The sequence below is a fragment of the Thalassophryne amazonica genome, chromosome 6 (genome assembly GCF_902500255.1).
Source record: "Thalassophryne amazonica chromosome 6, fThaAma1.1, whole genome shotgun sequence".
Taxonomy (NCBI): Eukaryota; Metazoa; Chordata; class Actinopteri; order Batrachoidiformes; family Batrachoididae; genus Thalassophryne; species Thalassophryne amazonica.
Window position 1 is genome coordinate 104,560,757 of NC_047108.1, and position 15,111 is coordinate 104,575,867.

Sequence of the window (15,111 nt, forward strand, 5' to 3'; positions counted from 1 at the left end):
AAAAACAGAATACAATGATGTGCAAATCCTATTCAACCTATATTCAATTGACTACACCACAAAGACAAGATATTTAATGGTCAAACTGATAGACTTTATTGGTTTTGTGCAAATATTTGTTCATTTTGAAATGGATGCCTGCAACACGTTTCAAAAAAGCTGGGATAGTGGTATGTTTACCACTGTGTTACATCACCTTTCCTTCTAACAACACTCAAACACTAATTGTTGAAGCTTTGTAGGTGGAATTCTTTTCCATTCTTGCTTGATGTACGACTTCAGTTGTTCAGCAGTCTGGGGTCTCTGTTGTCATATTTTGCGCTTCATAATGTGCCATCTGGACTGCAGGCAGGCCAGTCTAGTACCCGCACTCTTGTACTATGAAGCCACACTGTTGTAACATGTGCAGAATGTGGCTTGGCATTGTCTTGCTGAAATAAGCAGGGACGTCCCTGAAAAAGACGTTGCTTGGATGGCAGCATGTGTTGCTCCAAAACCTGGATGTACCTTTCAGCATTGATGGTGCCATCGCAGATGTGTAAATTGTCCATGCCATGGACACTAACACACCCCCATACCATCACAGATGCTGGCTTTTGAACTTTGCGCTTGTAACAATCTGCATGGTCTTTTTCCTCTTTTGTCCGGAGGACACGACATCCATGATTTCCAAAAACAATTTGAAATGTGGACTCATCAGACCACAGCACACTTTTCCACTTTGCATCTGTCCATTTCAAATGAGCTTGGGCCCAGAGAAGGCAGCGGCATTTCTGGATGTTGTTGATGTATGGCTTTCGCTTTGCATGGTAGAGTTTTAACTTGCACTTGTAGATGTGGTGACGAATTGTGTTAACTGACAATGGTTTTCTGAAGTGTTCCTGAGCCCACGCAGTAAGATCCTTTACACAATGATGTTGGTTTTTAATGCAGTGCCACCTGAGGGATTGAAGGTCACGGGCATTCAATATTGTTTTTCGACCTTGCCGCTTACGTGTAGGTTTTCCAGATTCTCTTAATCTTCTGATTATGTTATGGACTGTAGATGATGGAATCCCTAAATTCCTTGCAATTGAATGTTGAGAAACATTGTTCTTAAACTGTTGGACTATTTTTTCATGCACTTGTTCACAAAGTGGTGATCATCGCCTCATCTTTGCTTGTGAACGGTTGAGCCTTTGGGGATGCTCCTTTTAGACTCAGTCATGATGCTCACAATTAGTGTCCTCAGTTCCCAAATGCTTATTGAGTGTTGTTAAAGGAAAGGTGATGTAACACAGTGGTAAACATACCACTGTCCCAGCTTTTTTGAAATGTGCTGCAGGCATCCATTTCAAAATGAGCAAATATTTGCACAAAAACAAAAACGTTTATCAGTTTGAACATTTAAATATCTTGTCTTTGTGGTGTATTCAATTGAATATAGGTTGAAGAGGATTTGCAATCATTGTATTCTGTTTTTATTTACATTTCACACACTGTCCCAACTTCACTGGAATTGGGGTTGTAGTACCCCATAAAGTAAATTCATGGGGTACTAAATCAAAATTTTGTCTTTATAAGTAATTGATACCAAAACTAGTTAAGACTTCTGCATCTAATTATGACTTAGAAAGCTGAAATTTGGACTTTTTGTCTCTACAGCTACAGTGTCCTTAAAAGAATTGGGCCTCTTGGTATTTCACACATTTTAATTTGTTTATGCCATTTCAAATACAAAAAGTAAATCAGGCTTCTCAACATAAAAATTTCAAAAATTATCTTCTTTAAACTCAAACTCAAAGCAAATCTCTACATCTTTATATAAATTAATTAAAAATATAAAAGCCAAGATGATGAATTGCATAAGTAATGGGCCCCTTTGGTATAATCCCTATAAATAATCAGTTGTATTGGCAGTTTTCTTCAGACAAGTCAGGGGATGGATATATGAACATTTCCAAGTCACCGAATATTGGACTTTATTTACATAGATAAGTATAGAGGAGGATTTTCTTAAAAAGAAGACCTGAAAGTTCAGCTACAGTTTGCCAGAAGGTACAGCTGAGATGTAAGACTAGATTGGATGTTTTGGTGAAAGAAAATCCTTCACTTTTTCCTCCATAATTGAGGTAAATAAAGTCAAAGAACATGACCTGGGTTTGATTCCCCCGTGGTCTTTCTGTGTGGAGTTTGCGTGTTTGCATAAGTATCCTACATTTTGTCCAGGACTCCGTTGTAAAAGAGGTCTCGATCTCAATGGGACTAACCTGGTTAAATAGGTTATACAAAATAAGTGAATAAATACACGATATTTTTATGTACATAACCAGGCTTTCATACATGCTGAAGGGCTGTGCAGGACATAATTCACTACGTCGACCTGTCAATCTCACGCATGCGCAGTCACATTTACGCTAGCACCTTCCTGAAATAATAGAAGACACCTAAACCGGTGTGTGACACCGGGTAAACATGTCTGTGCGACTCGCTATTAGCCGTGGACTCGAGTTCGGGCGCTCGGTCTTTCACGCAGGTCTTTTTAAACCGGTAAGCCGAGTCGCAGCGAAGCTCCGAGGTGAGCGTTTTCGTGTCGGCCCGTTAGGCCGCACCGTTCATCCTCGGGCTTTCCTGCCGACTCGCTACCGGTATTACCGCACCTCTCTGAAGGGCCTCGCCGCTCAGCTTCAGTCCTCCGGCATCAGAAGGAGGTTTCTTGGAGGCTCTTCCAGAAACAGGGCCGTGTTTCTGGCTTTCGGTCTCGGTGTGGGACTTATCGAGCAGCAGCTGGAGGATGACAGAAAGAGTGCGGCGACGTGCCGAGAGATCCAGGTGGAGTTTCTCAAACACCCTGTCCAGTCATACTGCTAACTTCTTTATGTACAGAATTTAAATTGAAACTTCATTTGTCAATAAAATATGTAGACATATACCAATTGCGAGGGATAAGGCAAGAAAGGCCTAAATTATTTTCATCATGGCCCTGTAGATGCACAATAAAAAAATATTGAAGTAAAACACATCCCAAAATACTAAACTGCAGAAGACAAGAAAAAATAACCTTAAATACAATCGCACTTCTATAATATTTGGATAAAAATAATATGATTGATTAAAATTAATGCAAAAGCCATTAAATCAGGTTGGGTAGTGACTTGAACAGTTAAAATTTATAGAACTAAATACAGCACTACCGAATCCTTTTAAAGCAAGCTTACGAAAAAAATAAATAAATAAAACTGCTGAAACATTTAAAACATTGATTTTCCCTACCTGCCAGTCTATCACAGGGCACATTTAAAGCATCATATATATATATATATATATATATATATATATATATATATAGTTATTGATAGATAAAATTTTATCAATACCCATCCCTTATTATGTTAAAATGTGTTAGTTATGCCAAAGACGTTTAAAAACAGACATGTTTAAATGTTTAAAAAAAAGTTTAAATAAAATATGACAAAAGCTAAAAACAGAATAATAAAAAGTTATTTTAAAACACGTTTAAATTTTTCGAAAAGGGTGTAAAATGTGTGAAAGAATAGAAAGTTATTTTAAAACATGTTTAAAATGTTTACAAAGGCTGTAATGTGTAAATGCATAGGCAGTTCCTTAAAAACGCACAAATACTTTAAAAATGTGTTTAAGATGTGTAAAAGAAACACATGAAGATGTTGAAATTGTGTGTATGTGTGTCGCTGGGGGTGGGGGCACAACTATTCATTTGTTTGGGGACTCATTCTCCCACACTTTGAAAACCCGTAAAAAAAAATATAATGGGGTCATAATTTACCTCACTTGGTCATTTCAGCCGCTACAATAGCTTGGTCCCCTGAAGGTTAAACACAGTCATAATTCAATACAGTGCCCTCCAAAAGTATGGGGCTTCTTGGTATTTCACACATTTTAATTTGTTGATGCCATTTCAAATACAAAAAGTAAAATCAGGCTTGTATATAATATAAAAATCATCTTCCCTGAACTCAGACTGAAAGCTGATCTGTACAACTTGATATAAATTAACTAAAAATATAAAAGCCAAGATGATAGGTTGAATAAGTAAGGGTGAGCAACACTCGAAGCAGGCCGTTAAACGGCTGCGGAAAATGTTGCTTCCATAGCCAGCAATCAGTTCACACTGTTGATCAAATCTTGCAAGATCTCAGAGAGGTGGCTTTCACTGCAAGATGTATATTATATTCAATTTTATATATAATATGTATATTATTATATACAGTGGTCTCTCGCTATAATGCGGTTCACCTTTCGCAGCCTTGCAGTTTCGCAGATTTTTTTTTTAGTGCAATTTTGCGTGCTGCTTTTTTTTTTTTACAGCGCATTGTGTTCTGTGTCCTTATCAGGCGGGCTGGTTACGGCACCGGTCGGCATCATCGCAATTGCTCTCACTGCCTCCGATGCGCTTACTGAGTCTGCGGTCTCGGTAAACGCAGCAGCGGGCCACTCACACCGCCCTCCTGTCTGCTGTGCGGCGCTGCGCCAAATCTGGCAACAGGTCCAGAGACTACACTTGCTTTTTTAATGCGGATGTTGACCGTAGCCGCAGAGCTCTGTGGCTACGAGAGAGGACTTGGATTCTTTGCGGATCCCGCATCCGTACCTCCGGAGGCAGTGAGTGAAGGGAGAGCCGCGCATTGTGGTCTGCGTGTCTGTTTATAATCTTCTCGCCCAGAAGAAAAAACAGAGTGTTTTCACAGGAGAGAAAAGTGAGAAAATGTTAATGCCTGTTTGAGAAAAATGTATAAAATGTGTAGTGAGGGGTTTTACACCCTTAAATCATCTATAATTGCAAAAAATAGCGCTGACTACTTCGTGGATTTCGCTTATCGCGGGTGATTTTTAGAACGTAACTCCCGCGATAAACGAGGGACCACTGTACCACTTCATCCTCAAGCTGTATAACTGATGATACAAAGTGCGAAACATGCACTATGCACAATTTTTCCAATCACAGCCACAGAAGCCTATAACTTCTTCTGGGTTGTCTTGGTGGCTTTCCTTGCTCTTTTCCTTCTTGCACAGCCACTCAGTTTTTGAGAACTATCTACTCCACACAGATTTACCATAGAATGTTCTACTGTTTGCATTTCTTCATAATTGATGTAAATAAGGTCAAAAAAATATTCATTGACTTGGAAATGTACATGTATCCACCCCCTGATGAAATCTGGCAATAATGCCTATTATTTACAGGTGTTATACCAAAGGGGCCCATTACTTATGCAACACATCATCTTGGCTTTTGCATTTTAGTTTATATCAAGTTGTAGAGATTTTAGCTTTGAATTTGGTTTTAAGGAAGATCATTTTAGAAATGTTTATATTGAGAGGCCTGATTTACTTTATGTATTTGAAATGGCATGAACAAATTAAAATGTGAAATACCAAGGGGCCTAATACTTTAGGAGGGCATTGTAGATTTGGTTGCTGTCACGACTTTTAGAATGTTTACGTATTTGGTGGTTCCTTTGCTAAGTACCCACATCTCCCAGTAACATTTATTTATGTACAGTTGTTTGAACTGATGATAATGAAATTGGTAGTTGGTTAAAGTGGCACCAAAAATTTCCATGTAACATAGATATTTAACATTTACTATATTTATTCCATGATATCAATTGGGTAATAGGGCTGAAACGATTAGTCGAGTAACTCGAATAATTCGATTACAAAAAATGTTCGAGGCAAATTCTGTGCCTCGAAGCTTCGTTTAATGTTGTAGTACATATGCCAGGCCTCTGTGTGGTGCTGCAAAGTCCCCAGAAAAAAAAAGACTAGCGCATAACAGCTAATCAAATTAGCAACAATAGCTATAGCTTTCCAACGTGACACTAAGAGTAAAATGAAGCATTTTAAGAGAAACATGGTCCACGTTGATCATCTGAAATAGACTGACTGCGCATTTAAAGTGAAGCATTGTTTGTCTGTTTTTAAAAAACACACGGTCCGCTCTACGTGGGGAGTGACTACTGACCCAGCGGCCGGCTGCTGTCTCTCTCTACCCGGTGTGAGGGGCTCTCATACAGGCCGAGTCACAGCTCCGTCCCCGGCTACATTGACAACCAGCAGAAGTCCACTCTGTCTTCTGTGTTTTGCTCAGACTTGTAGTGAGTGTTTTGCTTTTTTGGGCAACACACAACGTTTCACAAATATGGTAACTTAAATAAAATAATTAAAAAAAAACTGACTGCGAGGCTTGCATGTTCAACCTCCAAATGAAATGCATCTGCTGAATTGCAGAAAAAGAGGGATAAAAAAAATCAAGCAGGGACCCAGTCCACCATCCTTTATTTAAAAAAAAAAAAAGAAAAAAACTTAAAAATGGTTAAATTTTACAAGTTGGACAAAACAAAACAAAGCCACATCCCATCGCCATTTCAGCAAAATGTCAACACTTTGGCGCAGTAACATTGTGCCATTGCTTGGGGAGAGCCCTGGACTATTGATGTTGTTTAAAAACGCAAAAGTACTTTTTATCGATTACTCGATTAATCGCCAGAATAATCGATAGAATACTCGATTACTAAAATAATCTATAGCTGCAGCCCTAATGGGTAATGAACATGCTACATTAGTTATTGACAATTTACAATTTATAATGTCACCAAAACTGTTGGTGTGCATGCAGGTGTCTGAAACCTACTGAAACATTTCTCACAAATCACATTCCATTGTAGTCTGCCAGTCATCTTGTCATATCTACAGTAATTTGTTTCTTAAAAAAATAATGAAAATTTCTGCATCTGCAGGCTGTCTTTAAGAAGAAAAAATTCCAGAGTCCCCTGACACCATTTTACTCTGGTCATAAATTGGAGGATTACTTTATTGGGAATCAGATCGGCAAAGGTTCCAATGCAGCCGTATATGAGGCTGCGGCACGGTTTGCCCCTATGAAGGAAAGTAGCAAGTGTTCTTTGGTGGAGCTGAGAGAAGATGAAGGGGAGCAGGAGACTGTTTCTTCGCTGATGTGCTGCCGGCTGAGAAACTTCCCTCTGGCTATAAAGATGATGTGGAACTTGGGGGTGAGTATCTTAGAATAGTCAAAACTTCACTGTAAAGACTTTGTTCCCCATGATTGTAGGCATGACGTCTTCATGGACAACACAGATGACGGACACATACAGGTTCTGACTTGTATTGTTTGATGGCGTATGTTGGCAGGCTGGGTCATCGGGTGAGGCCATAATAACGTCCATGTCTCAGGAGCTGGTGCCTGCAGGTCCACTGGCCATAAAGCATGAAAAGGAACACATCACTCTGGATGGGTACGAAATTCATTGTTTCTTTGTAAAATAAAACTGAACAGAGTGCTTAAAATCTCTCAATATTGCGGTCTGTACATGCAGGCATTTTGGAGTTTTGCCTAAAAGACTCTCGGCTCATCCTAATGTGATCAGAGTGTACCGGGCGTTCACCGATGAGGTCCCGTTGCTTCCAGGGGCTAAAGAAGAGTATCCTGATGTCCTGCCAGCAAGGCTTAATCCTGCTGGTCTGGGGAACAATCGCACACTTTTCCTGGTCATGAAAAAGTAAGAGGTCATCCACCTTCTTTGTCATGTGATATAATTACTTTAATAACAATTTCATGATTAGCAGTGTTTTGTTTATGCTAACTTTAGAATGAAGAAACCATTGCAGTGTTACTGAGCAAAGTTTGCAAAGTCATCTGTAGAATTCAGAGGCAGTTTCTCTAAGGCTGCAAAGGAAGCTCACCTTCCCCTAAAATGTCAAAAAATTAAATAGTCAAAAATGTACAGTTTATCATTTCATTGGCTACTAATGTGTTAGAACACATTCATCTTGAAGACAAATTCAGAATCAGCTACTTAACACAAATTGACTGATTCTATTTTGTTAACTTCTCTCATAAATCTTTTCTTATATGGTCTGTGGTCAGTGCATTATCCTGTAGAAGTCGAGCGTCTGTTCACTTCAGTGGGACTGCCTGAAACAGTTTTTTTCATTGCCTCAAAACTCGACGGTCATTGAATAAATACCACAATTTTGTCCTGCCCCCGGACACCCAGCATCTCTGGGGGTGAATGGTGCTGTGGGCGGCCTGGATGCTGGACCTGCACACAATGATTGGACGAGCAGTCGAAAGGTTGAATCCCATTTTGATTGCCAGCTGTGATGTGAGGATTAATTTGTACATTTTTACGTATTTATGCATTTTTAAATTTATGCCAAATTGTTTTGTGTGAGCTATAAATCAGTCTGTTTTAAAGGTGCATGTGAGATATCTTATGTTTATACAGTGCTACCAAACTTAAAAAAAAAAAAACTATAAACTTTGTACGCAGCCAAACAAAATGAATCAGACTCTCCAGAAACACAATAGAAACAGACAAAACTGGTGATTTGGATGTAGGAACATTCACAGACTGCAGGCATCAGGTACCGGATTAAACGTTTTGTGAGATCCAGGTGAGTTACTCTCTGCTTTGTTCTTCAGTAAGTTAGTATTTAAGGTTATTTAATGTCCCGGTTCACAACACATCAAAGTATTCATGATTGTAAGTCTGTCCATGGACCTGTGGTAATAATTAGTGGTTGCTGATGTATTTTATTCATGAAACTTAGTGACGGGGAAACTGAAGCATTTTGAACCACTGATTCAATATGAAACAATGGTTCAGCGTTTCAAAGGTTTTGATACAATTAGATATGGCAACATCTGCTTGCCAATCTTTAATATAACATTTGCCTGGAACAATAAAGGGCAAGCTGTGATCAGACAGTCAGCCTCTGTTATGTATGTTTAATAATAAAGGATTTATGTGCTCCTTGAAATTTTTGACGGTATTTTTGTTTAAAAACATTAATATACTTGTGTTATAATCCCTGAAGGAGTCCTCCCAAGGGATTAATAAAGTTCAAAATAAGGTTCTATCTAATCTTATGTAATTGTGCCATCATAAAATACTGTATGTAATGGAGTTATAAATTGTGAAATGCTTGTGCAACTAGGGACTGTTATGACCATTTTACATATTTGAATTTACATAGAAATAAATTGACAAATTTTATGATGTAAGCTGACAATGAGCTCCCCCTCTTTGACAGACCAGCAGCTGCCACTGGTAGAATTGTCATTGGTAAATAAAGTTTAGCATTGCTAACTGTTCCCCCAACCAGACACCATAGTGTTTCTAGCAGTATGGTGCAGCATTCTAGCCATTCTGTGCCTCCTACTGGCATGGGGTGTGTGTGTGTGTATATATATATATATATATATATATATATATATATATATATATATATATATACTGCATGTTTGGTATTTGATATCAAATATATCAAATATTCACTTATCACTTTGTCTTTTGAACAGGGTTTCTGTGGATCATTTAAAAGGCAAAAGGCATTGAATTTGTTATTCTGAAATTAATTGATATTAAAATGTGTCTTTAAAAAAAACTCCTAAAAATGCCGACATAAGAAATAGCATTTCATCCATGTGTAATGCTGACATTGCAATTACAAATTATCAAAATAAATGGCTCTCTAGGTGTCTAATTAATTTAATTAATTTCATTTATATAGCACCAAATCACAACAGCTATGCTTCACACAAGTAAGGTCTAACCTTACCAACCCCCAGAGCAAGTACACAGGTAACAGTGGTAAAGGCCCCCTGACACTTGCACGCCCTGTGTCATGCAGGTGAGTAAACTCGTCTTCAGTGTATATAGACTGAATGTGAGAGGGGCGTCGGCACGTGCAATTGTGCAAAGAGAATTTTGAAATGTTCAAAAAAATCTTTCATGCATAAATGTCGTGCACCATTGCACGAGCTACTTGGCAACACTACGTGCACTTCGTAGTGAACAGTGTGAGTGGTTGTCAGTGCACTGCATCACCGCTTGTCTGAATGATAACGGTTTACTAAATCTATCATAAACATACTTTTACAGCTGCACACAAGATGGAAACAACATGCAACTGTTTTACCAAGCCATGACAATGTAAACATGACAAATAATTACCTTTTTAGACTGCTCCAATTGGTTTGTCTAGCTCGTTCAGCGCGCGAGAACAGCTCCGGCTGGAGCGCTCCTCTGTTTCAGGAAATGATTAGAGCCATTTTCAACAGACAACTCACAGAGAAAATGATTAATCCGCTACAAAATAATTATTTTATATACACAGCGTCCAGCTTACAGCGCATGGCAGCCAGTGGAACAAAGCACGGTGTCCAGCTGGGAACACAGCGGGTGAGATCGTCACGATGATGTGCATGCATCAAATTTGTGCAAGTGTCAGGGGGCCCTAAGGAAAAACTCCCTGTAATGATTTGAGGAAGAAACCTCAAGCAGACCAGACCCAAAGGGGTGAACCTCTGCTTGGGCCATGCTACCGACACAATTGACAAAATTGTGTGTGTGTGTGTGTGTGTGTGTGTGTGTGTGTGTGTGTGTGTGTGTGTGTGTGTGTGTGTGTGTGTGTGTGTGTGTGTGTAACATGACATGGGGAAGTATGGAATTTGGCTTTTCAGGGAAGATTATGCAGGGTAGCTTCAACCAATATTCATGTCTGTTACAGTAAATATATGGGCAAATTTATTTGTAAACTTTAGCTAGTTTCTTCGTTTGGTGATATATTGGTCTAAAGTTTCTGATTGGCCTAAAAAAAGTATGTAAAGTCTTAAATCTAAGCTGTAGGAACCCTGTTTGAAGAATATTTCCACCAAAAGTTACAGATCACATGTTAGTGTGTCTTCTGTGCCACAGCTATCCTTACACCCTGCGACAGTATCTGGAAGTGTCCACACCAGTTAGCAGACATGGTTCTCTGATGGTGCTGCAGCTCCTGGAGGGTGTGGACCATCTGTGCAGACACGGTGTTGCTCACAGGGATCTCAAGTCCGACAATGTGCTGTTGGAATTTGACTCAGGTCAGAGAAATGATGCTAACGGAGTGTATTCCAAACCAATCAACATATCATACACAATATTACACTCACTGCATGGTTTGGGGGAGTTTTGTAAGCACAACTCCTGAACCAGTAGGTGACTTCAGTGAAATTTCACACATTGGTAGCACACTGTGTCAAGCTGTGCATGAAAGAAAACTATTCCAGTCTGACATCTTCAATGAGAGATCATTGGCCTTTATGCATGTTTTTTTAAAGATATTTGTCAAATACATCTATCAAAAGATCTGTTGGGCTCTGTATTACTGTACATTTCAAAAGCAGAACTTAAATGCTCTCTTGCTTTTGCTGGGTGACAGAGTTTAGTCCATTCTGCTAAATTATTAAAAACAACTTAATGGCTGATACTTGAATCTGTCTTCTGATGGATAATCCATCACAGAGAACATTGCACTGGTTTTTCCTCCCATATGCACATATTTTATCTTTGTAATTTTGCCGTGAAAAGTGCAGAAAACTATAATAAAGTGCTTCTGACCATGCTGCATTCAGTGCTACTGCAAAAGTGGGACAAAAGACTTTCATCTTATTTTGCTTTGTAACTGTTTCGTACTTGAGTGCAGAAGAAAAAAAAAAAACCCACAACTTAAAATGTATTTTTCCTGAATTTGTGTTCAGCAGTAGTGTTTCTTCTGCTAATTGTTTTCTGATATGAAGACTGTAGAAGAATGAACTGAAGCCAGAGGGACATACGAAGGTGAAACTTTAATCCTCCACATTTTCAGCGTTACAGCGATTTAAAAATGGTTACCAGGAGCTTTATGTGTTGATGCTTTTGTAATTGGAAAGTCCAAACATCTAGGAGTCACACATTCAGTAATGTATTCAAGCTTGTATGAGATTTTTTTTTTTTTTGAGTCAACAGTGCAAACACATGGTTTAAACTGCATAGCAACAGCCATCAAAGAAAAGTTCTTGTGTATCAGCTGAAAAAAATGTCCTGAAAGATGTAATCAGGGTTCAGTTAAAGTGTAGATTTTATCACACTCAGTGGTGGAAGACAAAGGGGGATTACACACGTCCATGAGGCATTTCTGACATGCAATACTGGGAGCGTCTGTTCAATCAACATAGTGTTGAATGTTGATTTCATGATCAACGCAAATAAATCAAAGCAAAAAAACAACAAAATTAAATAGAGTTAAAATGCTTTCATGTGAAAATGCTACATTTTTTTTGTCTTTATGCAGACGGTTGCCCTCGTTTAGTGATTACAGACTTTGGCTGCTGCCTGACCCAGAACAACTCCAGTCTGCAGCTGCACTTTAACAGCAAGTGGGTCAACAGAGGAGGGAATGCCTCGCTTATGGCCCCTGAGGTGGGTGTGAGCAACTTTGTATTGTTATGAAGTAGAAGAAGAGCAGTTGATGATTTGTCGAATACTGTTACAACCCGTTCCCATTTTTAAGTCAGTAAAAGCACGGCGCTTTATTACGGGTAGGCCGTACAACAAATACAATGGCTGTTTGCACAGCGTATGGATATACATATAAAGTGTACACTGTTTGCGTCCTTTGTTTTAGCTATCAGAAATACACAACTGCAGCTGGCTTCCAATTTGATGTGTTAAATTAGAGTGGTTGGCACTCCTGCATTACAGCAAGAAGGTTCTGGTTTCTAGCTCACCTTTGCCTTTTCAGGTTAAAGCAGAGTAAAGTTTGTGCCAACTAATAAGAGACATAAGCCTTGTCATTTTGCCTCTGGGCACAACCGCAGTTAAGATGTCGTAGTATAGACCTTAAAGCCCCCTATACACATAGCAAGAATGGCCATAATCCAGATGCAGTGTGGAGGGATAGAGGTGTGGTCAGCCATGTCGGAACGCAGCAAGACGGCCTCGTGCACACCTGCATGATGCAGCCCAACATATTTGGACACAGTCAGACGACACAGACTGCTGTCAGACACCACCCACAATGGAGCTGTCACTCACTAACCCACACAATCACATCTTTGCTCGTCCTCACATTCCCAGCGCTCACTGACCTCTCATCAGGAGGAGGGTGCGCTGACAGGAGTGTGTCTCTCTCACATGACGGAGTACGCACTTAGAACAAGTGATTCAACCAACGTGCGAGTGTGTGGTCAAAATGTTCATTCAGCTGCGTGTATGTGTGTTCATAATGGCTGAACGAGCCACTCCACATGCACACGCAGGGTGCACAGGAGCTATCCATCCAGAGTGTGCACACAAAAAAGGCTGACGACTGTCAGTGATCGCCTACTGCTGTACAGTCCAGCGAAAAATCCCTTTAGGTGTTTGATTAGTATATACCTGCTTTGCTAGATTTTAGTCGTCCAGCTGGACTCTATAACTGCTGAACTGTGCTGGCAGTGTGCCCAACTTTCCCCATACACGCAACATTCTGTAAATGCAGCCAGTGAACTTTTTTCCTTGTAACATTTTTTTTTTTTTTGCCAGTCCATCATTTTCTTTTTCCTTCCTACTTGTGGCCATTTCAGCATACTTTATACGCACTTTAACACAACTCTGGAAGGATTATCGGTGCAGGATGGTGCTTCACATGGGATTATATATGCCGAGGTGGATGATGCATTTGTGAGCCGATCGATGTTGCCAGCACCAAAGCGCAGCCAGGTGAAAGGTACTTAACACATGCTGCTGTCTGTGCTGTGCTGTGAAACATCCTGGGGCCAGACCGGAGGTGAGTTCCATGTTTGTTTATGTTGTCATGGGTTGTGGAAACAGTTTCACGTCATACTTGCTACAGAGTTAGGAGGTGAACATGTAATAATACCTGTATTACAGCAGTGACATCCCATTCAGCTACATTGCAGGGCGCTGCACGGAGCATCTGACACACACACTGATGCGGCGCAGAGCACCTGCCTGCAGTGTAACAGCTATGACATGCCCAGTATTTCACAGAAATTATTTCACCCATAGGAGGGTCTGGAAGTGTATCTGTACTGTAAGAACATAATGGATATAACAACCCATTTAGATCTGCTGTGGCGTGTGCTGGGCGACTTTGACCTGCAGTGGCATACGATGCTTTCGGATTGATTGCGCGCTGTTCACATCCACTGCACATGATGAATGCGTGCCATATACATGTTAATACATATCAACATTTTCTTTGCCCTCCCTGGCCGGGGTCTGGTGTAAGTGGACATACGTGGTACAACATGCCGGCAGGCTTTGCTGTGGCCGATCGATCTCAGAGCTCAATCTACCACGATCAGATCATATCAAATGCTGTTATGATGCTGTCAGAATATGTAGATTGCGATCAGATACAACCCCTGGCAAAAATTATGGAATCACCGGCCTCGGAGGATATTCATTCAGTTGTTTAATTTTGGAGAAAAAAAGCAGATCACAGACATGACACAAGTCAGTAAAAAGCTGTATGTTCAGCAGTCAGTTACTTTTAAACTCTGAGACTGAAATGGTGGTCCTCAGTCCAGCAAAACATCAGCATCACTTTGACCAGCTAACTCTTAACCTCGGCTTGTGTGTTATATATCACACTGATAAAGTGAGGAACCTTTTTTTTTTTTTTTTTTTTTTTTTTTTTTCTTCCCCCTGTCTGCATATATACTACAACCCCTGGAAAAAAAATATGGAATCACTGGCCTCGGAGGATGTTCTTCAGTTGTTTAATTTTGTAGAAAAAAAGCAGATCACAGACATGACACAAAACTAAAGTCATTTCAAATGGCAACTTTCTGGCTTTAAGAAACACTATACGAAATCAGGGAAGAAAAATTGTGGCAGTCAGTAATGGTTACCTTTTTAGACCAAGCAGAGGGAAAAAAAATGTGGACTCACTCAATTCTGAGGAAAAAATTATGGAATCATGAAAAACAAAAGAACGCTCCAACACATCACTAGTATTTTGTTGCACCACCTCTGGCTTTTATAACAGCTTGCAGTCTCTGAGGCATGGACTTAATGAGTGACAAACAGTGCTTCTTCATCAGTCTGGCTCCAACTTTCTCTGATTGCTGTTGCCAGATGAGCTTTGCAGGTTGGAGCCTTGTCATGGACCATTTTCTTAAACTTCAACCAAAGATTTTCAATTGGATTAGATCCGGACTATTTGCAGGCCATGACATTGACCCTATGTGTCATTTTGAAAGGAATGTTTTCACAGTTTTGCTCTATGCAAGATGCATTATCATCTTGAAAAATGATTCAT

At 39.8% G+C, this 15,111-nt stretch overlaps 1 protein-coding gene across 1 annotated transcript in view; it reads left to right on the forward strand.

The window, feature by feature from the left end:
- The first annotated feature begins 2,387 nt into the window (after positions 1–2,387).
- Positions 2,388–15,111, forward strand: part of pink1 (PTEN induced kinase 1) — a 45,593-nt gene continuing 32,869 nt past the window's right edge. The window contains exons 1-6 of the mRNA XM_034173080.1: positions 2,388–2,811; positions 6,759–7,031; positions 7,171–7,274; positions 7,356–7,538; positions 10,743–10,906; positions 12,136–12,263. Of these exons, the coding sequence (XP_034028971.1) occupies positions 2,455–2,811; positions 6,759–7,031; positions 7,171–7,274; positions 7,356–7,538; positions 10,743–10,906; positions 12,136–12,263 (1,209 nt within the window). The 5' untranslated portion in view covers positions 2,388–2,454. The remainder of the gene's footprint in view (positions 2,812–6,758; positions 7,032–7,170; positions 7,275–7,355; positions 7,539–10,742; positions 10,907–12,135; positions 12,264–15,111) is intronic.